General features: G+C 36.4%; 1 protein-coding gene and 1 long non-coding RNA gene across 8 annotated transcripts; one reads left to right on the forward strand and one right to left on the reverse strand.

Moving 5' to 3' along the window:
• Window positions 1-157: 157 nt before the first annotated feature.
• On the reverse strand, window positions 158-26,466 carry INTU (inturned planar cell polarity protein). Of its 7 annotated transcripts, XM_087963154.1 has the most exons (17): window positions 26,257-26,466; window positions 25,247-25,439; window positions 20,891-21,474; window positions 18,436-18,521; window positions 17,517-17,717; window positions 16,531-16,649; window positions 15,834-15,923; window positions 15,473-15,550; window positions 14,496-14,676; window positions 12,012-12,065; window positions 10,998-11,060; window positions 10,295-10,513; window positions 7,547-7,840; window positions 6,123-6,220; window positions 1,760-1,949; window positions 1,394-1,542; window positions 158-1,052 (listed from the first exon to the last, which is right to left on the reverse strand). In XM_087963154.1, exons 2-17 carry the CDS (start codon window positions 25,333-25,335, stop codon window positions 941-943), a joined length of 2,607 nt encoding a protein of 868 aa, XP_087819280.1. In that variant the 5' UTR covers window positions 25,336-25,439; window positions 26,257-26,466; the 3' UTR covers window positions 158-940. The 7 variants fall into 7 exon arrangements, with proteins under 7 accessions (XP_087819280.1, XP_026522807.2, XP_026522805.2 ...); XM_026667022.2 differs by lacking the exons at window positions 25,247-25,439; window positions 26,257-26,466 and adding an exon at window positions 23,631-23,874 and having other exon boundaries at window positions 7,748-7,840; XM_026667020.2 differs by lacking the exons at window positions 25,247-25,439; window positions 26,257-26,466 and adding an exon at window positions 23,631-23,861.
• LOC148130700 (uncharacterized) lies at window positions 2,388-6,649 on the forward strand. The gene is made up of 2 exons (XR_015749230.1): window positions 2,388-2,551; window positions 6,173-6,649. It is a non-coding gene; the product is annotated as an uncharacterized LOC148130700 (long non-coding RNA).

Raw genomic sequence — 26,466 nt, forward strand, 5'->3', positions numbered from 1 at the left:
TATGTTCAAGAAATTGATATCAATGTGACTGATATTTCTTTATATTTTAGTATAATTAAAAAGCACGTCTTTATCAGAAATATAATGAACCCATAAAAATATATATATATTTTAGTTAAAAATTAAATGAAAAAGAATGAAAAAGCCTATTTGAAGAATATTCCTTTATTGTAAAAAAGTCATATAACGTTGTCTGAAATAAAATGGACAATTCAATTTATCTCAAAGTATTAGGAAACATTCAATTTTACTTTATAACAAGTATTTTCCAAATATAAATATAACTTTTTGTATCACAAAGTACTATATACATTTAATGTAAGGTAAACTACCTCCCCTAAGAATTTACATACAGATTTTCTGCAAGACTTAAGGAATCAATTTTGTTAAGGCCACTAGATAAGGACTACATAATGTGGGCAATCACTAGATGACAGCAGGAACTAAGATTTCTTTTCTCTGTCTCTGATAAAATCTTTGTGATCATCGGAAGTTTTGGTATCCACATATTTTGATCTTAAACCCTACACCAAATTGAAATAAAACAGTTCCCTACCTCTGACATAATATGCAAGCATTACATTACATTCTTTAAATTAAGGCGCATACATAATAGAAATCTGTATTTTAACTGCATAATGGTGTATCTTCCAGGGATATAGCTTTAAGGGAAAAATGTGGTTGTGTATATATCTTGATCATTGATTCTATACGTAATATTTACATATAATGTATAATTAATATATAATACCATAACTCATCCAACTTCTACTCTTTTGAAAGGAATGACTTTTATAAATAGTGATATAAATGTATGATTTTTTAAATATTACATAACTTATTTTAGAAAATATTTTAAAGGGTACCCCAAACAAAACCACAATGTAATACTTCTGTGTTTTCTGTGACATGGAAAATGAAAAACTGCAGAGATGTTTGTCTATACAGCTAAGCCAAATGATAACTTAAAAGCCAATTCAACAGCAACCTCTGTGACTGAATCATGAAAACAAACATAAAACTCCCGAGGCTTTGGATCTAGGAAGAGTCTCCTGCAGAAAAAAACATAATTCAGTGTCAGCACAGGATTAAAATACATGTTAAAAACAATATTTTAGCAAGAGTTTACTAAAGGATTAAAACAGATTATAAAAATAAGACACAATTCTAAAGGTCCAGTAGAGTTTGTTGAAACGTTCAATATGTATATTTATGTATGAATTTAGCCTTTGCTGCATTTTAGTAAACTACAGTTTCTACTACCAAATGTTGGATTTGGGAAGAACCTAAAAAGCCATTATATAGGTTGTTTTTATTAAACAAAAATGTTCTGAGAATTTGGACAACCAAGTAATAAGTTTGTAGACTACATTTTGAAAAAAGTATTACTTACCCGATTACCCAGTACATTATAGTGGAATCAGATTTCTTTCGGTCAGTACAACTGTCAGGAGCACACTCAAACAATATACCATGTTCTTTCACTTGATTTAGATCCAAATTTGCTTTTTGCGATTTTGATCTTCTCCCAGACTTTTTATTCTACAGTAAAGCAAGAGCAACAAAATTAATACCTGAATTGGCAATATAATAGAAAAAGCATCACATTGTATATGATAAGTCTGAAATATCTGGTGAAGGGGGAGTTTTTACAAGTAGAAATTTGTCTAAAGAAATAGCTATCTACCCAGTTATATCTAGAATGTTGTTTGTAACAAAAGAATTCTCCCTTGCCCCTTCCCAAAATATAAGGACATACGTCTCTCAGCATAGTTTGTTGAAAAATGGAACGGATGGATAGACAACAGCGATGGAAGTTCTTGATGAGCTGTGGATGGATAGTTCCACTGAGTTGTGCTACTTCAGCATGTGTTGGAGTAATAAAAATTCCATGCATTGTTTCTAAACAAATATAATGAAAGAGAGTATTTTCTGGACCCGAAGTCAACCTTCAAAAGCAAAAGAAAACAACCAGATAAATACCTCATAAATAAATATCATCAATAATAAATTACAAAAAAAAAAAAAAAAAGATCAGGACTTTTGATTTTCTATATAATGTAAGAGGAAACATATGATAATTCTGTACTTTAGCAACATAGTTAATAGTTAACACATTATAATACAGAATTCTAATGATGTTCAGAGGTCATCTAGTATATCATATTCCAGCATTAGTGTACTGCATTAAAAATTGAATATATTATACATCACATATAGTTGAAATTACTTTCTAACTCTCCCCAAAGTACTTATTGTCAAGAAATAACTGATTATGTTCTTTAGTACAGGTAAGAAATTAATTAGCCAGCCTTAATAATCATGAGACCTAGTTTGGTGTAGTGGTTAAGGTATCAGATTATAAAGTATAAATTCTAATCCCATTTAGGCACAAAGCTAGCTGGGTGACCTTGGATCATCTGCTGTCAGTGCCGCTGCGCAAAGACGAGCATCCTGCAGCCTCCCACTGACCCTTGGCTTTCCCATGGTCTGCGCGGCATGTCTGGATCACATGCCTCTCCATCTCTGCCTCTGCCTGCTGCTTGGACAGGTAATCAACTCAACTGCGCTGCACGGGCTAAAGCTGCTGCCACACACCGTTGGCCCCCATGCCCTCGCTGCCTCTGGTGCTGGCTATACTCACCCACATCTACCCCTGGCTGATGACCTTAACTGGGGCTTATTTTTGGAGTAGGGCTTATATTAGGAGCAGACAAAAAATCGGGCTAGGGCTTACTTTCTGGTTAGGTCTTATTTTGGGGGAAGCATAGTAGCAGTTATATAATACTAATATTATGGAATATATATATTTATATTTATTTAATATGGGAATAGTAAATACCAGAATTTAATCCCATACAATAGGATAAATATTGATATAATTTTTTACAAGTTTACCAAGCCCAATCAGCTTTGCAGCATGTGGTGGTAGTTCAAACCCAACACTAATACAACAGTAGACTTTTTATTTTAATAAAGGTAATAAAGAACTCAAAAATTGATTAGTTTCACCATATTATTTGAGCCTGAAACTTGCGTATCAAAACTAGGAGTCAATGTCCTATAAGTCGGGTCCCCAACCCCCCAGGCTGTGATCCACTACTGAGCCATAATCTGTTCAGAAAAGGGCTGCAGAAACAGTTTGTGAGCACGTGCATGTTCACAGCTTTACTTGTGCCTGTAAAGGTTGGAGACTGGTGCTATAAGTGAAGCAAACAAAGAGACTGAAAATGGGTGCAGAACTTATATGCCTTACTGATTCAGTTTCCTGAGACTCAGGGATATTGGGCCTGCATTTCAGGATCACGTCTTAATTTTGTTACATCTCTGAAGATCTCCAGTGCCAACAACTGATAAGGTATAGTAAATTCAGTACTTCCCTCCTAAATCCCAATATTATAAAATATTTAGAGCTGCTATTAGCCAGTATGTCCTATCCATAAGGATTCCTGTCTAGCTACTCCTCATTCTATTACAGTGTAAATTTATAACTTGATTCAACTCTGAAATACAGGCTGATACCTGTAGGAGAAATTATTAACAAAAAAGTCCTTATGCAGCACCCATGTTCAACATGATTTGAAGACTTGTTTCTGGAATTGCACATGGTATGTTATCATGAAACACCTTAATAGGAAAACAAAGATTGACTGCCACCTACATGACATTATTCATTCCCCTTTGTTAATTCAGCAATTAAACCTTTAAAAGACAAAGTACCAACAATATTTGATTGAAAACCTAAACTTAAAGAATATGCAGCAATGGCAAAATCTGGTAATATGAAAGCCATTCTTATTTGTATTTAGTTAAGCTTCTTTTAAAATTAAGTAAGAATGGTTTACAGATTTATTCTAAATTAGGCAACACTGTTATTTTTCTTTTCTTCTTTAACATTTATAACATCTATAATATTTATAAACACACACACACATATATACACACACACACCACAAACACACACATACAATTTACATTTATAAATAATAAAATGGAGTTTTTATCATTAAGCTCAAACATTCTATCTACCATGTTTCTCAGAAAATAAGGCTGGGCCTTATTTTTTTTCAGACAATGAAAAAATGGCTAGGCCGTCTTTTTGAGGGGTGCCTTAATTCCCCCTCCCCCCCACATGCATCCTTGTCTCTCCACCGGGCCGTTTCTTTAGTGGCCGTAAGGAGTGCCCCCCGCGCACCCTTGCTTGCCTACCTGTAGCCTGCCATTGTCCACTCTGGCAAGCCTGGCCACCACGCCGCTTCTTTTGATCCCTACTTTCCCTGCCACAATTGTCGCTCATCCAAAGCCCCCCCCCCCCGCCACCTCCCCCCTTTCTTTCTCACACACAAGAAAGCAAGAAAAAGATAGGGAGAAGTGGGGAGGCACTTTTGAACACTCCAGGACTTTTCATGTTGTCATGATCAGCTCCTGCCACGTGTGTGTGTGTGTGTGTGTGTGTGTGGGTGTGTAGGGGGGTGTTTCTGGCAGAGATTAAGGAAAAAAGGGGGTGGATTGGAAGAGAATGGGGAACGCAATGCTTGTAGGATGTGATTTATCCAGGCTGCTCTCTCCTGTTATCACTGTCCTTGGAGGAAAAAAGGGTGAGAAGAAATAGCAGCTCGTGCAACTTACTGAAAAGCTAACCGATTCGGGTTTGCAAAGACCCAGTGATTCCAATGGATCCCCCCCCCCCCACCAATCTCTTTCTCTAAAGAAAAGTTGCTCCAATGCTAAGAACGAGGCAGAATAACGATTCATACAGAGACACTGCATTGGATGGAAGCCCCCCCCACCCGCCGTGTGTGTGTGTGTGTGTGCGTGTGTGTGTGTGTGTGTATTCGGAAACTGGGAAAACTCTGGAAGCTGTAATCAGAGATAACAGAAGAGGGCTGTCTGGATAAATCACACCCTACAAGCATTGTTTCCCCCATTCTCATGGGAAAAATTTCTTCCAATCCACCCCCTTTCCCTAATCTCTGCCAGAAACACCCCTTCATACACACACACACACACACACACACACAAACACACCCATGGCAGGGGCTGATCATGACAACGTGAAAAGTCCTGGACGTGTTCAAAAGTGCCTCCCCCTCCTCCCTTTCTTTTTCTTGCTCGCTTTTCTTGTGTGTGAGAAAGAAAGCGGGGTGGTGGAGGGCTTTTGATGAGTGATGACTGTGGCAGAGAAAGCAGGGATCAAAAAGAAGTGGTGTTACAGAGGCAAGGGAGTTCGATCCGATGGACAGGCGAGTCGCGTGGGATGAGTTGGGCAAGCTTCCACCCCACCTCGCCTTCCCCCCCCACACCTCACCTCATGTTGTAAATGGCTGAGCATGTACTTAAATAGGCCCCAATTTTGGAGGCAGCCCTTAATTTAACTGCATGTGCACAAAACAGTGTTTTGTTTTGTTTGCCTTTGTTTTGGGGTGGGCCGTATTGTTGGAAAAACACGGTATCTTTCACATTTATACATGTAGTCTTGGACTACATACAGATAGTCCTGGTTTTATGACCACAATTGAGCCCAAAATTTATGTTCCTGAGACGGTTGTTAAATGAGTTTTTCCCCATTTTACAACCTTTCTTGCCACAGTTGTTAATTGAATCACTACAGATGTTAAGTTAATAATATGGTTGTTAAATGAATCTGGCTTCCCCATTGATTTTGCTTGTCAGAAGATCGCAAAAGCTGATGACCTGACTCCAAGATACAGCTACCATCATAAATATGAACCAATTACCAAGCATATGAATTTTGATCACATGATCGTGGGGGATGCTGAATGGTAGTAACTGTGAAAAATGGTCATAAGTCACTTTTTTAGTGTTGTTATAACACCGAATGGTTAATAAAAGAATGGCTGTAAGTTGAGGACTACTTGTATATCATGACAAACCTTAATATATTCTGTGTAAGTTTATTAACATTATGCTGAACATTACTTGTGTAATTTCAATAATTATCTATCCATTCAAAAATAATCCCTTTTTTGAATATCATTTTTTAAAAAATATATTTTTAAAAAATCAGCAATGAAACATTTTAATGTGGCCATCTGCACATTGTCTAGGAAAAATGTATTCAGAAAAGAGATTTTATAAAAACTATAAATAAAAAAACTTACTTCATAGCATTATTTAATTCAGCTTCCTTATCTGTGACATTCTTTTTCAGGGTTCCAAAAGTAAATGCGTTTGGAAGAGCAGGCTTCGTTTTAGTGATCTGGGAAACAAAAAAGAAGAGCCTAATAAGAGAGTAAGCAAACCTCAGAATTCACAGATAGCAAATGATTGTGTTTTCAAAATGTATTAAGCTGTTAAAGCAATATGTATGCTTTGTAAACAATGCTGAGTTGTTGTGTTAGTGGACATATCATGCTAGCTAGGAAAAAGTGCTTCATGTTTTTATTGAAATACATTTTTACAAAACTAACACTTGAACAGAGCTGTTATTTATTAAATGATTTGTATTTGGGAAATATACAGATTTCATCCAAAGTCTTAAACTGTATGAATAATAAATTATGCTGAGCGCATTCAACTTTTATTTAGTTCTTAAGTTTGGCATAAAAAAAGTTCATTCTTGTGGGAGAAAGGAACAATAGGAACTGACTTGAATACAGAAAGAAATGGCAATAAATAATGGCCCAATTTTGCAATGGTCATAGTCAGTTCATTCTAGAAACAGAATTACAGTAATATAAAAGTATTTGATGCAGCTGTGTATATACTATTGGTACTATCTCCTACACATTAATTTTTGACAAGTCATATTTGCTCTAGGTTGTACATATAAGTGGGGAATTCTGTATAATGAAATAGAAAAATACTGAAAAAAATACATCATGGGCATGAACAATTTTCTCCTACTTATTAAGTATCCCAGCAACTTTTTTATAAATACAGAAATTTACATTACTTATGGACGTTATTAAATGCAGCAGGACCTTAAACAGATCATTATTTTAATAAGAAATAAATCCATTCAGACTTTTCAATTGTATTTGGTATATGAATTGAATTCCATTTCTTCCTTCAGGAGTGTCATAACTATTAACGGGATACTGACTATTCCTCAAGAGAATTAACCAGGGGTGGGATTCTACTGGTTTGGACCTGTTCAGGCAAACCAGATGTTAAATTTGCATCTGGTTTGCCAAACTGGTATTTGAACCAACCGGATGGTCCCGTTCACCCCTCCCCTCCCAGGAGACTCCACATGGCCCATTTTCGATGCAGGTAAGTTCAGGGTCTGCACAGCTCTGGGAGGTGGAAAAAAGAGTCTTCTGGAAGTCCGGAAACGGGCCTGTTTCCACTTCTGGAAGGCCTCCAGTGCCAGGGGGAGGCCATTTTTGCCCTCTCAGAGGCCCAAGGGAAGCCTCCGGAACCTTGGGAAGGCGAAAAATGGTCCTCCCAGAAGTTCCGGTAGGCCATGCCCACCATGGCCACACCCACCCGGCAACTAGGCAGCGAACTGGTTGCTGGGATTTTTGAATCCCATCCCTGGAATTAACCTATGTGTCCTTAAAACAGAGTTATCAGAACTCACTTTTTTGTTTGCTGGAGAAGATGTAGTAATTGACATATGAGGCAGTTTGCTGAGAACAGACAAATTAGAAAAGCTCTCCAATTTGTCAGACGGTGAAGGGAAGAACCAATCTACGCAACACACCAATGGAGCAGAAGCTGTTTCTAATCTCTCATCTATGCTAAGATCTATTCCATCCAGCTGAAGGATGGTTGATTTCACCTGGTCAACATATATGCAATCTGGTCCAGGATTTCCAATAGCTTTGGAAGAACAACCTCCTGCTTCCAGCAATACGCTCAGTATAAAATGCTTCTGGAAAAAAAAAAAGTGAAAAAACCTATTTCTGCCAGTGCATTTATTTTACATGCATACTTGCATGCATACATACACATATACATGCATATGTACATGTACATGCATACATATATAAACATACACATACATACACACACACAGTATATATATTACCTATCAAAGATCCATTGAACATAATAGGTTACATAAAATAAGTAAACTCTAAAACTAAAAATCAGCACTCAAGAAAACACTTGAGAGAAAGAAAATTAAAAAAAAGTTTGGGGGTAAAAGAACTTTTTCAGGTTTAGTAATCTGAAGACAAATGAAATGGTCTTATAAATATACACTTATAAATATAAATAAACTATATAAATATACTTTTACTTTTGTACTAGAATATGGAATACATTTGTGCTCATGGAAATAGCTGGTAACTGCTCCCTTGTCGACCTTATGCAGGTATTTATTATACATATTAAGTGACCATAAGGACCAGCAACTTGATTGTTATGCAAAGCAGTTGCTAAATGAAACTACGATTGTGCTTTTGTTTTACTTCAGCTTCCCTTTGTTTTACAGTCCTACAAAGGTTATGCAAGAGTTGGCCACAGTATTATTTTATCATTACCATAACTGTGAATAGTTGCTAAATGAGGCAGTCACTAAACAAGGACAACCTAGATGCTTGAAGCAACATGAATAGACAAGAAATTCTAATTTTTACTACCATTGTACGAAGTCCTGGTATGAACATGTCCTGGTATGAACAAAGAATCTCTCCCTGAAGTATTAAAGTAGTTACATTTACTTTAAAGGCTTACTCCAGTTCTGGAATGTATGTAGATGTAGTCCTTGCTTAACAACTCTCCTTTTTAGTGATCATCCGAAGTTACGACAGTGCTGAAAAAGTAACTTTGCTACTGGCCCTTGTGCTTATGACCGCTGCAACATCTCTGCAGTTACAAGACCAATATTTAGCCACTTTGTAATTTTCTTCCGCAGGCATTTATGAGCATCACAGCCTCCCAGGGTCACATGATCGCCATTTGCATAGTTCACAGCCGGCTTCCCAAAGAATGGTCAATGGAGTAACTGGCAGTAAAATTGCACGTTGTGGTTACAGGATCTCTCACTTAATGCCCATTTCACTTAGCCATGGAGTTGTCAGTCCCAACTGTTATCATTAAATAAGATTACTTGTACATGCAAAGCTAGTTCACTCATAGGCAAAGTAAAAAGTTGTCTCTGCATGTGCTCATGGACCATCGGAGAAGCTGTAAGTGAGTCTTCTAGAGCAGTGGTCCCCAACCTTTTTTGTACCAGGGACCAGTTTCAAGCAGAAACACTTTTTCAAGGACCGGCGGGGGGGTTCTATTTTCCATTCCCAAAACTTTATGTTTACCCTACAACTAGCATTAAAGACACCTGACTGCAGTCTCTCTAGTTCTAGGTCTTGCCCAGCTGTGTAGCTACAAAATTTCATGCAGATGTTTCTCTTATCTGTTTGGTGAAAACAGGAATTGAATGAGGAGCATTTAGTCAGTGTGTTTTCCCTAGGAAGCTCCTGTAGTCCTTGTTTAGGGATCATTCAGAGCTACGATGGACCTCTAACATCCAGCCCAGGAAGAAACTGCTCCAAAGAAGCCGGGAGGGGTGGTGGCTTTTCCTGTCGCCGCAGCTCCTCCGAAGCGCCCGTTCACCCCCACCCCCACCCCGCCTGCCCGCGCACGGTTCAATCCAGTGCTTCGTTCTGCCTGCCTGCCTGCATTTCTGGTTGTTTCGGAGCAGCTTCGGCTGATAAAAAGAGGCGAATAGTTATTATTCTCAGCCGAAGCTGCTCCGAAACAAACAAAGGCAGGCAGGCAGGCAGAACGGAGCACTGGATTGAACCTGGATTGATTGGCGGCGGGGTGGGGGTGAACGGGCGCTTCGGGGGAGCTGCGCCGACAGGAAAAGCCACCCTGCCGGCTCCTTTGAAGCAGTTTCTTCCTGGGCTGGTGGAGGAGCAAGAGAGCGACTGAGAGAGGAATGAGGCGGGAGGAAACCGAAGCCGCTGAGCCGGAAAGCAGGACAGGCTTTGGTTGCTTCCTCCCTCCCCTTCTTTCATTTGTGTCCTTGATCCCTGATCCCAGCAGCATTCACCGAAGGCGAAGAAAGCCGCCATTTTTTTTAATTTTATTTTCTTCCGGTACAGAGTGCTCCACGGACCAGTACCGGTCCGCGGCCCGGTGGTTGGGGACCCCTGTTCTAGAGGACATACATGCCTTAATGACTTAGGAATGGTACTCTGCTTGCCTTTGAAATTCTCTGCATCCTTTTGAAATACTTTGCATAGCATTATGTAGACACTTGAAAGCTTGGCACAGGATTACCTAGATGGAAATTTACCATATTCTCACTATAAGCTGCACTGCATCAAGTAGGAATAGCAAAGACCACAGAAAGCAATGTTCATGCTACAAAACCTACCAAGCCAACAATGAGTAAGAAATATCTTGCTAGGGGTTCTTGGAATCCCTCATATGAAATTTGAGAACCCTGAAGATGATGTTGTGGAAATACTTCTCGCCATATTACTAACTGACCAATTCGCTGTTCTGCTGCTAAGGACAAAAAGCAATAATGCCTGCTGTATGATGCAATATCAATAAGGTCCTCCTTCGGCAAGTGATTACTAATTAAATATCCCTAAAATAAAAACACAGACAATATATTATTACACAGCCATGCACTAGTTTCTTTTAGAACGACTTATGTTGTAAACTTTACATTAGTTCGTTTTAAAAAAAAACAAGTACTACATATTGCCACAAAACTCAATCCAAATTGAGTCATAAAAAAATAAATTAAGCATTGTCATTTTTACTGATGTTGACTACTAATGTTGATAAATTTATTTGATCCTAATGTATAACTACCACCTTCAGATGAATTGAGCTGTACAAACTAAAAACTATTCTTCTGTAGAGATGTCAGAAAGGCAATAGGTTTGACAGTATATTACATAGAATAAGACAAACCACCCAAACTCACCTTATGTCTTAGTATAGTTATTGTGACTTATAAATCATTTTTTGTCGATTAACACCTTATATATGGTTCTTTTAAAGTTGGTTTTGTTGTTTGAATATAATCAATTTACTGGAAAGCAGTCAAGTTTGCAAAAGTTTACCTTGTAGAAGAGACATGAGCCTAAAATTGTATACTGTCGTCTCATATCATAGTAATCTTCAGACTATAAAAAGAAAAACAATGAATTTTGGTTTTTAGCTGATCCAATGTGTAGTTTTAGAATATTTTAAAAATGGAATAGAATATTTCTAATTTTTCCTTATTTACTTGACCAGCAGGATATATAATTTGACACAGAATATTATGCGGTATATTCCAGAGAAGACACCAACTGAACAAATACAAGTGAAGATGACTAGGACAGAATCTGGTATGGTTATCGGGAAACTTTTATGTTTGTGGAAAAACCCAAAGAAATAGAATGCACTTCAGGATTGTCAGCTCAGCCACCTGTTTATAAGTTCCAGTTCCTGTCTCTGGGTCCATGTGGTAATATCTACTTCTTTGAATAAAGGCATTATCAAACAGCCTTCAAGAAGGCTATAGTGTGACTCTTCCTTAAGAAGCGATTGCTAAACCCAATGATTTTGGAGAATTTCTGTTTGGTCTCCAACCTTCCCAGTTTAGTTGGGCTTCAGCTGCAGAAGATCCTGGAAGAAATTCATTATTTGAACCACTATCACTCAGATTTCACCAAAATGGAGACAGGAAATGGTTGTGCTTGTGAAAAACCTGGAGCAGAGCCATGAGGAGGATATTATGCGCATTTTTGTACTCCTTGATTTCTCAGGAAATAGCAAGAAGGAACAACAACTACGTGAAATTTGGATTCATGAGAAAGAAGATGAGATTTTCTTCCGTGTGGCCCTCTTACTCTTAATTCATACTCTCCCTTTGAATCCCATGACCAAAGCAAGAGTAATGAAAAAGAGGAGAACAATGATAGGAGCAGAGTCTCCATTGTAGCTTTGATGAGCCACAGTGATGACATCCCAATTCTGGCTCTTACGTGAATAACTGGCATATCACTGAAATCAGCAATTAATTTATCTACTAAATAGATGAAGAACTGACATAAATACACAAAACATCTAATTAAAAATAAAGTTTTTACCAATTCTGCAAAGTCTCCTGCCTCCAGGTCACTCAGAGCTGCATCAATTTCTACCTAAAATACATAAGCAGGAAACATTAATATATGTTCATATGTTTGTGTATTTTGTGTTCCTCTCCTCAACTTTTAACAGTATTTATTCCTGTTGTTATTTAATGTTTTATTATTTATTATTATTATTTTAGTGTGTGGTTTTAATGTTTGTAAGCCACTAGAGTCATCTGTGGGCATTAGTTAATTAAGCAAGCAAGCAAACATGACTTTTGTTCCCGATTTTGAAAAAGCTTCTCAATACTAAACAATATCTCAATTTTTCAATCCAGAATAATTAACAAATTAAGTATCAGCAAGGTGTTGAAACTACTGTAAACTGGATCAAAAGAAAAACATACAGTAATTACGCATTGCTTGTTTTACAGATGAATGCAAAAAAAAGATTGTAATTTTTTGGCCTCCAATGCAGTGCTAAATGTAAGCCATTCACTCTATGCTAATGAATTACAAGGCACAAAGTTTCCTTGAAATGTGACATAGCATCCTCGCTGAGTTATTAGAAAAATATTTTTCACTAAGCCTTTATTTCTGTGAAATGTTTTTCACAAATTTTCACATAACTTTATTTTGCCTAAGAAACAAGAAATCACTTTTATTTAACCTAGTAATTATCCCCTAAATATAAAAATGTTATCTGTTCTAAAATTTGTCAGAAAGCAGAGGCACTCCCTGTAGTCTGAAAAATGGTAGTTTTTAACCAATGTAGCCACAGAGCTAGTACTTATCTCATTCATTTCTTCTGTTCTTTTATGTCTGCGATTGAAAACAAATGACATTTCCCTATTTTGGGAAGTCACTTTTTCTTAATTCGTATTATAGATATATCATACCTACCATTTTATAATAGAATATGCCACTCCATTTTTCTTAAGAACCAAAAAAAATCTAAACTTTAAATGTCATACCACATACCACAACAAATTCACTCAGAAATGTAAGAGGCCAACTTTTAAGTAACATTTAAATGTATAACGTTTTAAATAACATTTTAAAATTGTCCCAGTTTTGAATTGCTAAAACATCATCTCCTTTAAGAATGGGACCTATATGTTAATTCCACCAATTTGTCAGTAATTTCTATGTGTGCTTCTGTTTTATTTTTATAGTTATAATGTACACTGCATATGGCATTTAAGTTCGTTGTATGAGGTGCAATGACAATAAATTATGTAGAAATACATGTATGAATATGTGTGTGTGTGTATGTATATGTCTGTCTGTCTGTCTGTCTGTCTGTCTGTCTGTCTATCTATCTATCTATCTATCTATCTATCTATCTATCTATCTATCTGGGGGCAGATATTGCAGCAATATAGATGTGTGATTCTGTGAAAAAAGTACCTTGCTTCTGAATTTGTACTTATTTTACCATGTGGATTCTATATAAAGAGTCCGAGTAAACAAGCAGCACCAATAGCTATTAGTTATTTTATTCCTTCCATAAACAAAGACATGCAACACAGGATAAGCTAGCATGAAAACCTAATTGCCCCTTCAAGTTTGTAATTATTAACTACTTTTAGCTGCAGTAATTACAATGAAATCACCCTATAAATAATGAACAATTTCTCACATTATTTTATGAATATTCTGAGCTATTCTTTCATAACAAGTTGCTTCCACTCAGTAATATTTAAGGCTTTACTTGCATCAACTTATTCCTTCAGATCTTAAAAAAACATTCCCACTGTGTTCAAGTCTGGACTTGGCTATTTTGTTCCTTTTCATTCATTTTTTGTGTATTTTCTTGAAGGCATGGGCATGTTGTCTTATTGCATGACTCACTAGCAGTTCAGATTCTGCTGACAAAGGTTCTGATGTTCTCCTGTACAATTTTCTGGTAAAAAGCAGATTGATAATTTTTTCGAAGATCAGAAATCGTTTAGGTCCCAAGAAAGCAAAACATCCCCAAACTATGACACTGCACATTTCATGCTTGACAGCTGGTATAAAGATTTTATTATGGAATGCAATGCTCGCAAGACACAATAATACCCATATAGCCCCGACGTTTTTAGGTTTGATTCATCTGTCCATACATCATTCCTCCAGAGGTCTGGATCAAGAAGCTATTTTTTTTAAGCTTAAAAGTAACATTAATGTTTTTTTTAATGAGCAATGACTTCAGTCTTGTAATTATCCCATGAATTTCTATTAGGCATGGCATGCACTCTGCATTTTACCAGATAAATATTCAGAAATACAAATTTCTACATGCTGTTTGGAGCTACAGTTCAGGACATGATCTAGTATGTATATCATGACTATTTGAATACTATGGTAATTCATATATATGCTAGTTATGCAGACTGAGGGATAAAACAATATTGAGTCGGAATATTTCAGTACATACATGAAAATGTCTATGTGTATCTTGGTAACTTCAATTAGGCTAATGTCTGATTTTTTAAAATCTGTAATCGAACATACTTTAATATTTTGAGGCAGAAACAGCCATCGTACTCCTGGAAAGTTGTATAAAAGTAATGAGCTGTTATCATAGTGGGGATAACCAGGGTTGGCATTAGAGTTGGCATGCTGAAGAACTTGCTGGAAAAATAGGCTGAAGAAGTAATCCAATCGAGAAGTATTTCCTGTCTGACAAAAAGCACTGAACAAGCAAATGAAAAGTTGGAAAAAAATTAAGAAATATATTAGTTCTTGCTATAACCTGTCTAACTAGCATAAGATATTTATAACACAATACAGGAAGACTTAAGAAATCAGAAAACAAAACAAAAACAAAAAAAGAGGTACTGGAAAGGACACTATGAAAAAGAAAGGAAGAAAAAATTTAAAAATCAATGCAAGTTATTTTAAATTTAATCATTCTTCTATGTAGAATGCTCTGATTACAATTATTCTGGTAACAGTACAATCTTTATAAGCTAAATATATCCATGTTGTTTTATTAGACAATATTACTTAATATGAAAGAATCTACATGATTTTCAAGATGCTTCCACTTTTACATTGTTTAGACTTTGTTTAGTGGCTATGGTATAAAGGATAAAGAATGTAAGAGGAAAAAATTTGAACAAATAAATGAGTCTGTGAGCACTTGCTTTATTATGAAAAACTGAGAAAACAAAATGAAATATTTAACTCTATATATTCAGAGATTCATCTTTATATTGCTATTTAAAACATATAAAATATATCTAGCAAACAGTGGTACACTTTATCACTTGGAAATTTAAATAATTTGAATTTGATTTTTCAGTTTCCCATTCTGCAGAGCAAATCACACGTGAAGCTGACAGAATTTTCTAGCATAATTCAGAATAAGATAACTAGATCTGTCCTTCAAAATAAATTCCTACAGGTACATTTTAAACAATGTAAGTACGCAACTGAATCTAAAATGCATTGGCTTAGTTACCATGGTCCAGAATTGGAATGCTTACCTATCCAAAGAACTGTACATGAATGTCAATATTCTCACAACATCTGCAATCATGTTCCTTAGCTGAGAGAGAGGTACACTAGAAAACCAGAATAATCCTTTAGATAAATGTGTACAAGGAATAGCACACAATTCAATGTCATTAAAAGCAAATGAAAAGGACATGAACTAATTTGGGAAGTTGTGTATTTAAAACAGTGTTATCCAGTAATAATTTTATTATATGCCATGAGACTAGTTATATTTTATAACAACCATCTTAGAAGGATGATCTTTTGATTTTAATAAATATTTATGAATAATTTTACAGACCAAATTTATGTAGCAAAAAAAAATTAAAAAGGAAAAATATAGAAATGTACCTTTCAGCTGGAAGGCCAATTATGAGCAGCTTGTCAGCCTTCTTCCAATAAGCCACATGGATTAACTTTCCACATAAAAACATAGATGAGCTATAAAAAGTCAACAAAATAATCAAGAAAATATAGTCATGCAAGTATATCATAAAAATGTGTCAGGTAGCATCAAACATAAAAATTCAGTTTCTTTCCAACTTTAACTTTTCAGCAATACAGTTAATTGCTAAAATTATTCCAATCATTTTTTAAAATTATTATTCTCCTATATGTGTATTATGTTAATAGGCAGTTTGGACTTTGCAAATAACATAACAGATGCCAAGCCAGTACTACTCTATGATTTGTCAGTGTTGGATAACTGTTGATAGCCAAGGTCACATACAGAATCCTAGGAGGTCAAGACCATGTTCAATTTATTATTTAAATATAAATATAAATAACAATAACTTGGCAGCCTATTAATAATGTTCAATAACATTCAACTTGATTTGATGGACTCTTTTAAAAATTGTGATATGTCTATTTTTGGTATATGGTGTATTATTTTCCCATTTCTCTTAAAAACAGGTAATAGTTTTCAAAAATCATGATTTATGAGTGATCAGGGACAGCAAGTTTAAAGCAAAGGTTTAACATTATTAAATTCTAAAAAGATTAGAAATCTGGTGGTGGTGCAAAAATGATAAATAAGAATACTTGCCTAATTATTTGTGTTTCAGTCATGTTTTCCAGTATGTCACACAGCGTGAGAAATATTCCTCTTACACTTTTTATCTTTTGAGATGCTTCTGATGTGGGATATTGATAAAGAATTTCTTGCTGTCAAAGAAATGTCAGTCTGTGTATCAGTTAAGCAAATTAAAGTAAAATCCATATCCATAATTAAAATTGATCTTTCTTGAATTCATCTAAAAATCCTCACCAGAGAAATGTATTGTAAAAACCACATATTCAAGAATAAAGGGTACATTCCTTGGGAAATTTGTGTACACAATTTGCTAGTACATTTCATTACTGTTGATTTTATAACTATGTATTATTACATTTTTTATTACATTTTTAAATTTTCTAATAAAGTCACTTATAAAAAGTTTTAATTTCAAGCAATGTTAAAAATGTAACTATTTTGTGAAAAGCAAGAGACTATACATTATCTTGTTGAACCGAAGTTCTAATATGAAATCCCACTTTAAAGGACCAAATAGGTGTCTGTTATCCTACAAACTCCCCAAATGACATTACACAAATTATGTAAATCAGTACTCATGATATCACTCTCATTTGTGAAATGATATTATTATATACTTTGTTCTGTTACATGTGAAGCCTGTTTCAATTCAGAAAACTGAAATTATAGTACTGCCACTTCAAGATATACAAGAGTTCATCCCAAACCAATTTAAAACCCACTTTGCAATTTTTCTCTTTTAAATTATAGGTCCTCAAGCTATTATTAAGTTTCTCCTGGCTATGTAGGGATTCTAGGTTGATCCTTTTTTTAATTCCACCCCAAGATTCTGCCATTCTTTCTCTTACAATTATATACTTGCTCTTTCCTAGTTTCTAGTTTCTTGATAAATATTTTTATTTTCATTGCTTTTTTGTTGTATTTTTGTTTGTCTTATATTGGCCACCTTTCTTGTTGAAAGACAGGATACATGCACTATTTTAGAAATGTATTCCTACCTCATCAGATGAATCAGATTCCAAGTTAAGTGAGAGATACATTACAATATGTGGTATACTTTGCAGAGAGAACTGCAAATCATTATTATGGTCTCTCCACAGCAGCTTCACCAAGTTGTTTTCAGAGGATTCTGCCTGTTTACTCTTTGACTGAGACGTTCCTGATGGTTCAAATGTTGCTATTTCAAATGTAAATTTTACCTGTTAAAAGAATTAATATTTTCACTGGGTATAATTTAGAAATGTTTTCTAGACAGGTAGTAGTTTTAAATATACACAACAGCTAGGCTTAGTAAGCCATGGTTTTCAAAAATATAATGAAGTAATTAATTCAAATTATTCACTATTAACAACTGCAAAAGTAAAACATGATAGCAAAGACTTGAAGTACACCCAACTGTATAATTTAAGTGCAAAATGCTTTCAGATTTTTTAAAATAGAAAGAGCATAAACATGTTTTAAGTAAGTTAAATGCATTTATCATATTGGAGTCACCAAGTGATATTCAGTATTATGAATTGCTGAAGAATGTCTTTTTTGCTTCATACTTTTTATCTCACTGGTAGACAGGACCAGCTGGAGCAATACTATCATTGTTCTGAACATACGTACCTTGAAAAAATAAATATGAAATATACATTTTATTTTCAAGATCATCCAAATTTTATCCTTTTTAGTTAAAGGAATATGACTAGAAAAGAGCCTGACAGACTCATCATAGTTAACAACTATGGTAAAATATCAGTACCCTGGCAACAACTTACTTTCTTCTACAAATCAGTGCCCTGGCAACAACTTACTTTCGTCTAGGATTACAAAGGAAGTTGTGTTTCATGTATGATTCATATAGAAAACTAGTACTAAAAAATTTGGTATTTGCATGCTTATCTAAATAAAATAAAATCAACTGAAGTATACCTGCATAGGACCAGGAATACAAGACAAAATCCTTCCTATATTTTTAGAGTTTACATCAACATCATTTACAGCAACAAGGATATCTCCTGAAAGCAGAAGGAAAACCAACGTTAAGGAAGCAGAAAAAATAAAATTCCAAATGGGTAGGATGTTTCTTAAGAATGGCTGATTTATATGCATGCATTGAAGATTAATATTTATTTCATTTGAGACATATATATGCAATTATCTGCTCTTTTTGCTTCCCTTTCCAGCAATGTGTTTGCTCCTATAACAGGATATGAGCAACTGTAAATTCCTTAACTGTAAATCTTGCTTTAGGTCTAATAAGAGGTTTCTTCTTTCAACCACAAAATCTTCTAATTTTCTGCAAGGGTTTCCCCCCCCTCTTTTTTTGTGGGCTGGGAATTACTTGTCAATTTGGAGTCAAAAGCAGGGGTCCCCAACCACCGGTCCACGGACCGGTATCGGTCCGCGAACAACTCCTACCGGGCGCTGGCTTGCTGGCGCCGCCATCTTTTTCATGAAAAAGTGCTTCCGGTGAGCTTTTCCGGTAGAAAGCTCACCGGAGTACGCTTTTCATCAAAAAAGATGGCGGCGCTGCACTCGATGAGCTTTTCGGGTGAAAGCCATTTCTACCCGGAAAAGCTCACCGAAGCAACGCCGCCATCTTTTTTGATGAAACGTGCTTCGTGAGGTCACCGAAGCACTTTTTCATAAAAAAGATGGCGGCGCCCAGCTGATGCCGGCACTGGGCGCGGCGCCCAGCTGATGCTGGTACCGGGCCGCGGCGTCAAAAAGGTTGGGGATCACTGGTCAAAAGGATCTTGCTAGAGCAGAAGTAAAAGCACTCTGGCCTGTAAAAGAGCAACTGATATATTAGAATGATAGCATGATTTCCAAATGTTAATCTGGATTTAAATAAAGTTAATTAGTAAAAAATCTGCACTTCTCATTTTCTCCTTTGCCTTAGGTCTTTATGAACATTCTATAGAAGTAGAATTCACTGTATGTTTATTTTATATCTCAGTTGCTCAAAACTTTAATTCTAACTAACAATCAAGAATCAGCCTGTTTGCCAAAAAAAAGATACCATATCCTTACAAAATAGAAGATAACACACTGTACCCTATTCAAAATATTTTCAACTGTATATGTTCCTCCATTTTTCTCAAAGAAAACAAATAGGATTTTTCCTTTCTTCCTGCTATCCTACACATAATACCTACATCTAGATAGGTCAGAGCTGTGGTGGTGCAGTAGTTAGAATGTAGTACTGCAGGCTATTTCTGCTGACTGCTAGCCAACTGCCAGCCGTCTGGCTCAAAGTTAACTCAGCCTTCCATACTTTCCAGATCAGTAAAACAAAGAGCCAGAATGTTATGCTGACTCTGTAAACTGCTTAGAGGTCTGTAAAACACTGTGAAGCGGTATATAAGTCTAAGTGCTATTGCTACCATATCTAGTTTTGCAATATTCCCCTGCATATGAGCCTTTATAATGATTTTATCTTGGTAATTTTTGGGTTGGTAACAATTTCTGAACTCTCTACCTCAGGGGTGTCAAACTGGTGACTCACAGGTCATATGCATCATGCGCAGGCTGTGCCCACTCCGACTCCACAAAGACAAAAAACATAATGATATGTAACAATATGTCTCATGATGCAATGGAGTTTGACACCTGTACTCTACCTACTGTATTCCTTTTTAGTAGATTTGATGATTTTGTAGAGTCCCAATTTATTATATGATCCTTAAAAATACTGTATAATTACATTTCACTTGTACAAATGGCATGTTACAATGAATGAAAGCAATAACTGCATTATTCTTGGTTCAACATCCTCAAATAGGATCTTTCATATTATTGACAAATAGAAAAAACAATATTGGCTAGAGTACAATGTATTTTATATCCTCCTGCTCTTAGTATCTATTGCAATTAGATTGGTTGCTTTTGTGTGTGTGTGTGTGTGTGTGTGTGTGTGTGTGCGCGCACTAGCCTGAAGATGGCGAGTGGGACCTCATCGAAACGTTGCCAAGATGCTCTCAATCTTACACGGGAAAAGACCCGAACATGCCAAGACCTGCATACCTGTACCCGTGAAAATCTACGAGAATGAATATATATATATATGCGCATGCTATAAGCTGAGCATAAACAACGAACTTCTGATCAGGGAAAAATATTATTCTGAAAGCCCAGAAAGACAGTCTATCAGGTATACTTCTTGTTGAAATTAAAAAAAAAATGTTCAAGAAGTGATTTGACTTCCTAATAAGTTCTTGTTCTATTATGTATAACATGTGAAATGTTTATTACTCAAATAATATTAATATTGCTCAATCCATGACATATTCCTTAATCAGAAGACCAATACCAAAATTGAAACAAGTCCCTCCATCTTCCACAATACTGGTTTTGTCAGAAGTGTGTAAAATATTGAACTTACCAATTAAGATTTGTCCAGACTTTATTGCTGAGCTTCCTGGGATCAAACCATGTACTGTAATTTTTTCTTCATTAGTACTTCTAGATTCAGAACCATGACTATATTTTTCAGCTGTTGTCCATGGTGGTTGGTGGACAATTCCTATTAAGGATTCCAGAAGATCATGTTGGTCCCCTATTGTGGCACTTGAGGCTTTCTGTGGATTTACATAAATGTAGATGTCTTTGTACAGCTGTTGGTCAACATCTCCCATCTTATGGCAAGAATGGTGTTTCAATATGGAGGCTGGGGCATAATTATGGACACAGTCTTTGCCACTTGCTTTCTTCTTTTCAGAATTCCTCAGAAGACCTTTATTCTTTAATAAATTAGTAAACTGTTGCAATCTATCTTCACTCTTTCTGTCTTTTACAGCTTCCTCATGAAAAATCTCAGCTTCATTTTCACTAAATCTCACATGGTTCATCATAGATCTAGCAAGAGTACTGTTGTGAAGGATGGTTTCCTCTTCATCTTCAGTTAGTTCTAGGTAGAATAATTCTCCATTTTTCTGCACGCTATCCAACCACTCAGGTTCAATGTCACTATGAATGAGATAACAGCAGTATATTTAATTTATAATTAACCTAAAAACTTATGAAATGCAGAAGACCAAGAAACTATCACTCAAAAGATTTACTATTTGATGCTTCAAAAGCATTAGATACTGAAACTGACATGTTTGGTGCAACAAAGAGCTAGATTAGTCATGATAACAATGGTTATGAATATAGATCATGATTTTTAAAATATAAAAAGCATATATGTAGAGGTTGGTGGATTCTAATCTGATGGGTCCTTGGTGGTCTCTGAGCTTGGTTGGTTTTTTGCAGATGTTTCATTACCCAAACTAGGTAACATCACTCACTAGCACTGATGATGTTACCTAGTTTCAATATTGAAGTTGTGCAAGAAAACAACCAAGTTCAGAGACCACCTAATTTCAATCCTGAGCTACAAATGTTTTCCTTTATTGGATTCTAACCTATTCTGCTGCACTGGGCATTGAAATAACTTATGTCATTCATTTTAATTCACCATAACTACCCTCTTTTGCAAATTAGGAATTCAAAATTATTACTATTTGCAAACACTTCCCAATATAATCAGGACTTAGCAGTTTGTCTAAATGCCAGCAGGTTGATTCTGATCTAATCTTGGATGGAATGCTGTTCAAAGGAGGAAGCAGCAACATAAAAAATTACTTTTGCGTTCTATTGGGAATAGTGCATCAGTTAAGTTGAACAACACTTTAAAAGGATGCCTTCTCCACGAGATCTCATTGGCTAGGTGAAGGTGATCCCATTTATATTCAGGTCCCAAGCCATTAGGCTTTAAGGTGACTACCAGCATTTTTAATTGTACTGGACTCCGTCATCCACCAACAGATGGGCTTCCGAATTTTAGACTAAATAGAGCTTCCAAATAGGTTTCAAGGGCAGGATCATTACAGTAAATTTTATGGAATGTGTCACAGTGTCAGGGTTTCCTTCTCCAGGAAATGATGCAACTGACATGCCGCCAATCTAGACAAAGACCACTTCAGGAATAGCCTCTATCTGTCATTTCAGTTAATAGACAAAAGTCTAGGATGACTCTATACATCTACTTCTTCAGAGAAAGAGCTACCTCTTCCAAAGTTACCATTAGGTTATTAGCAGACTGAAGATAGCATTCCCTATAATCCAATAGTGAATTCAATCATATATATTCCAAATATTATATGGGAAACATTGTTAAAGCTTTGCAGACTGCTAATAACTGTCTGAGAGAGATGCAGCATTCTTTTGCCACATCAGATCAAATATTGCAAATTGTGCTGATGTGTGAGCTTGTATTTGCATTTGCTTAGAAACTGGATTAAATAGATATCTGAAGGTGTAGTAGGGGTTATTCCTGCACACTTCTCTTTGGATGAAATGTTTCCACTTAGTGCATTTAGGCACCCAGATAGTGAGATGGGCAGCATATAAATTTAATAAATATAATGGATTCTTTGCCCTGTATCAGCAAAGTTTACAATTCATAAACGGAGAGCAAAACCAGTGATTTGAGAAGGAGGAAGAAAGCATGAAGAATTTTTATTTAGTATTTAATTAGTGGTTTGGGATTAAAAGTGAATATTTTCCAGTTAACAATCCAGGATACTTCCCATTCATTCAGAATAAATACAGATGGGGCAAATTCCCACTCACTCTTTCAGATACAATAGGCTTTCCAAACAGAGACAGAAAAAAACGACTGCATTATCCTATTTCCAACATTTCCATTCCCCACCATCCAGTCAAAGCTGAAGAAGCTTCTTGGGATGAGAAGCTAAACGTCTTCAAAGAAAAATCAGAAAGCCCAGTTGCTTCTTGAAAACCATGACCTGGATGACTGAGAATCTCCATAGACATTATCTCCTATGCTGACATGCTAAACTGTTCGTTGGGAAGAAAAGGACCAGGGAATAAAAGAGCCTAAGGGATAAATCACTAAAGTTCCTAGTTGGAAGCAAAGGAAAAGCATTCCGTTAGGGAAATTGCAATTCCACACTTTCCGCGTTTCTAAAAGCAACAAAGAACAGCACATTTGGAAGGTGGTCATCTCAAATCATTTACTCCTAACTCAACTCCTTGCCCTCCGGAAATCAGCACATGCGCGGCCTGCAGCCCTTTCTCGCTCGCAAAAGCGGGGAAGAACTTCTCTCTCTGCTTACTCGGAACTGCAGGACAAAGATGGAGAGCAGGAATCGCCACCCTGATTCGAGTCACCGCCCTTAGACTCGTCATAATCCTCAGCCGACGGCTCTCGGGGAGTCTCAAAAGGCCGGCGAGGCAGCACCGTTTCCTCCATAACAAGGGGGAATCAGTTTCCGTCGAGATCCCTACAAGCTCTCTGCCGCCATGACACTGGAATCCGAAAAAAAGCAGGACGTCACCCTCTGCCGCGTCTTGATTGGCAAAGGCTGGGGAAACCATGGCGCCCAGAGAAGCGCCGAGAGACCTGACAACGATACGCTCCGCCCCTCTCCAAAAACTCTCCCTGAAACTCCTAAATCAGACCGTAAACACTTAGCAGCCGTTAGCCTCCCTTCTTCTCTTTGCATTTTGCCCAGATTTTTAATCACCTTGCCGGAATTATATTGCATCCCTAGAATCTCAAAAACTTGCAGCTGGTTTGTAAGCATTCAGCCTGATAAAAGAACTGCCTTCAAAACGCAACTTTGCCGTCATGGTGACCCTGGCATCATTTGTCTTTCAGAGAAATGATTACTTTAAGTCCTTCCTCAAAAGCCACCCTATCTTTCACATCTCCTCCCCCTAAGAACTGCTGTTCAGTAATATGCATGTTAACTCAGTGATCCCAAGGAATCAATTTATTTATAAGGGATTTCCAATGGATCAAGTGAAATTGAAGACTACATTTTACTGGCTTAAAATCAGTGTCTCAACTAATTAACATCTCTGCTTTTGGGAGATGGTTATGGTAGTTTATCTTCGAATCAATCTTGAACTTTAAATGCTTTGCTGGCCTCCATTCTATATTCATTGCACAAGTCTCTTTGGATTAAAAAAACATTCCATACATTAAATCATATTTTATCTGGGATTATTCTTTATTAGGGAAACACTGAAAGTAACCATCCCCTCACACACACAAAATTTGGAGCTGCCTTTTGCAATTTGTAAATTAATGAATGTAGTGTTTTTTCTACTTCTGGTACTGAATTTTGTTTTGCATTATCAATTATATTAAGACTTCATACTTTTAAGCTTAATTTATGTAACTAGCAGCTCAGACATGGTCTTGATTAGAGCAGCATATTAGCCTTGTAAATCAATTAATATTAATAGTGTAAATCAGAAACTTCTCCAAAGTGCTCACAGGTATAAATGCATGCAATATGTACAAGAGTCAGTCTTACAACTTGCTGTATCAGGACAAAAGTTAACATTCCAAAAACTGTCCACTAAACAATATGATATGATACTTAGATGATAAAGCATTACCTTTTCGCCATCAGAAAGGCAAACCATTTTTCTATGGAAGAAACCTTTTATGGCACTAAAAAAGAAAAAGGTCTTCTGGAATTAGTGAAATACGATGTGTAATGTAAATAAACTCAGTTGCAAACTGGAAAGACAAATCCTGCATATACATCAACTTTCTCCAGTGCTGCATTGAAAAACTCTCATCGTTTACTAGCGTATTGTTATCCCATACATCTGAGACCAACTAATGCGTATTAGCAGAGAAGAAATCTGGAGCATATCTTTTTTTTTTTTTTTCTTTCACTGGGAATCTCTTCCTTTCACAAACTTTCATCTTTACCTGTGCAGCAGGATGCTCTGCACCGAGTCTAGGTCTTCTAAATTCCGAGTTACCGGCCTGGGGATTCTCTGCTTCGTAGTGCGGAACATGGTGCTGAGGAAGTAAGCGCCTCTTCATTACCTGCCTTCAAAACAGAGTCCGCAATATTCACCGATTTTCATGTAGTAGAATCATTCCCTTAGCAGATCATTCTCTTAGGCAAAAAATAACAGCTAAGAGAAGTAATGTGGAAGTCGAAAGCTATATGCTTTAACAGTTTCTGCCGGTTGGAGAAAAACTATGCTCCGGTGTAGGGAGCCTCTGATGAACTCCGCTTCCTTTAAAAAGTCTCGATTTAAAACTTTTTCTCGAGGATGTCGGACTGTAAACGCGAAAGAAGCTTAAGCTTCCGCGCTCACACAGAAACTCTTCTGCAGATTAAAAAAAAAAAAAGCAAGCCCATTGTTCTAGCTCAGGTTTTCTGAACTTTGGCAATTTTAAGACGCATGGACTTCAACTCCCAGAATACCCCAGCCAGCGAGGCTGCCTAGGGAATTTCGGAATTGAGGTCGACCCGTTTTAAAATTGCCAAGATTCAAAAATACTGCCTCTAAAAAAACAGGTGGGAGCCTTTCAGCCCTGTCCTTCTTATATTATTCTCCTGGGTCTTAAAGGCTTCCCAAACCTTGTAATTTAGTACGCAGTGCCTTAGGGATTAGGAGAAAATCATCCTGGTGATCCAAAAAAAGATGCAATGTCAAGACCGTTCCAGTTATAAATCACCTCTTTCATTTCTTTCACATGGCATCATTTAATGCTATACAAACACTTAAACACAACTGATTTGTGTTTAACATCAATATGTTTTATACAGTTTCATATATTATTATATACACAAGTAGGTATAAAAGATAGGAATCCTTGACTAATCTCATTTAATCTGTGTTTGACCTTTACTGATTAATTTGCACTTACATAATTTATTAGACTGATATTTCACCTTTCATTGAAGAACTATAGGTAGTATTCACATCTCTCTTCCATTTTATTCCTTCACAATAATCTTGTGCAGTAGGTTAGACTGAAAAACATCCAGCAAGTTTCCATAGGTACATTAGCACCTGGAACTCCCCATTAGAATTTGTGATAGTGGCGAATATCTGTAGCTTGGGTGTAGGATGAGGGTAGAGGTTCATTCTCTGAATTTGTAAGTTGGTTTCCGAATGTTTCATTACCAGGCT

The sequence above is a fragment of the Notechis scutatus genome, chromosome 4 (genome assembly GCF_049901735.1).
Source record: "Notechis scutatus isolate UNSWTSFEM ecotype Mainland chromosome 4, rNotScu1.2, whole genome shotgun sequence".
Classification (NCBI taxonomy): domain Eukaryota; kingdom Metazoa; phylum Chordata; class Lepidosauria; order Squamata; family Elapidae; genus Notechis; species Notechis scutatus.

Coding starts and splice junctions, on each gene's coding strand:
- INTU (XM_026667020.2), bottom strand. CDS start 23,767: ATGGAGGAAACGGTGCTGCCTCGCCGGCCTTTTGAGACTCCCCGAGAG. Junction 14,677..15,472: donor ATGTACAGTTCTTTGGATAG/GTAAGCATTCCA, acceptor TTGCTTGTTCAG/TGCTTTTTGTCAGACAGGAA. Junction 1,543..1,759: donor AACAAACTATGCTGAGAGAC/GTATGTCCTTAT, acceptor GCTTTACTGTAG/AATAAAAAGTCTGGGAGAAG.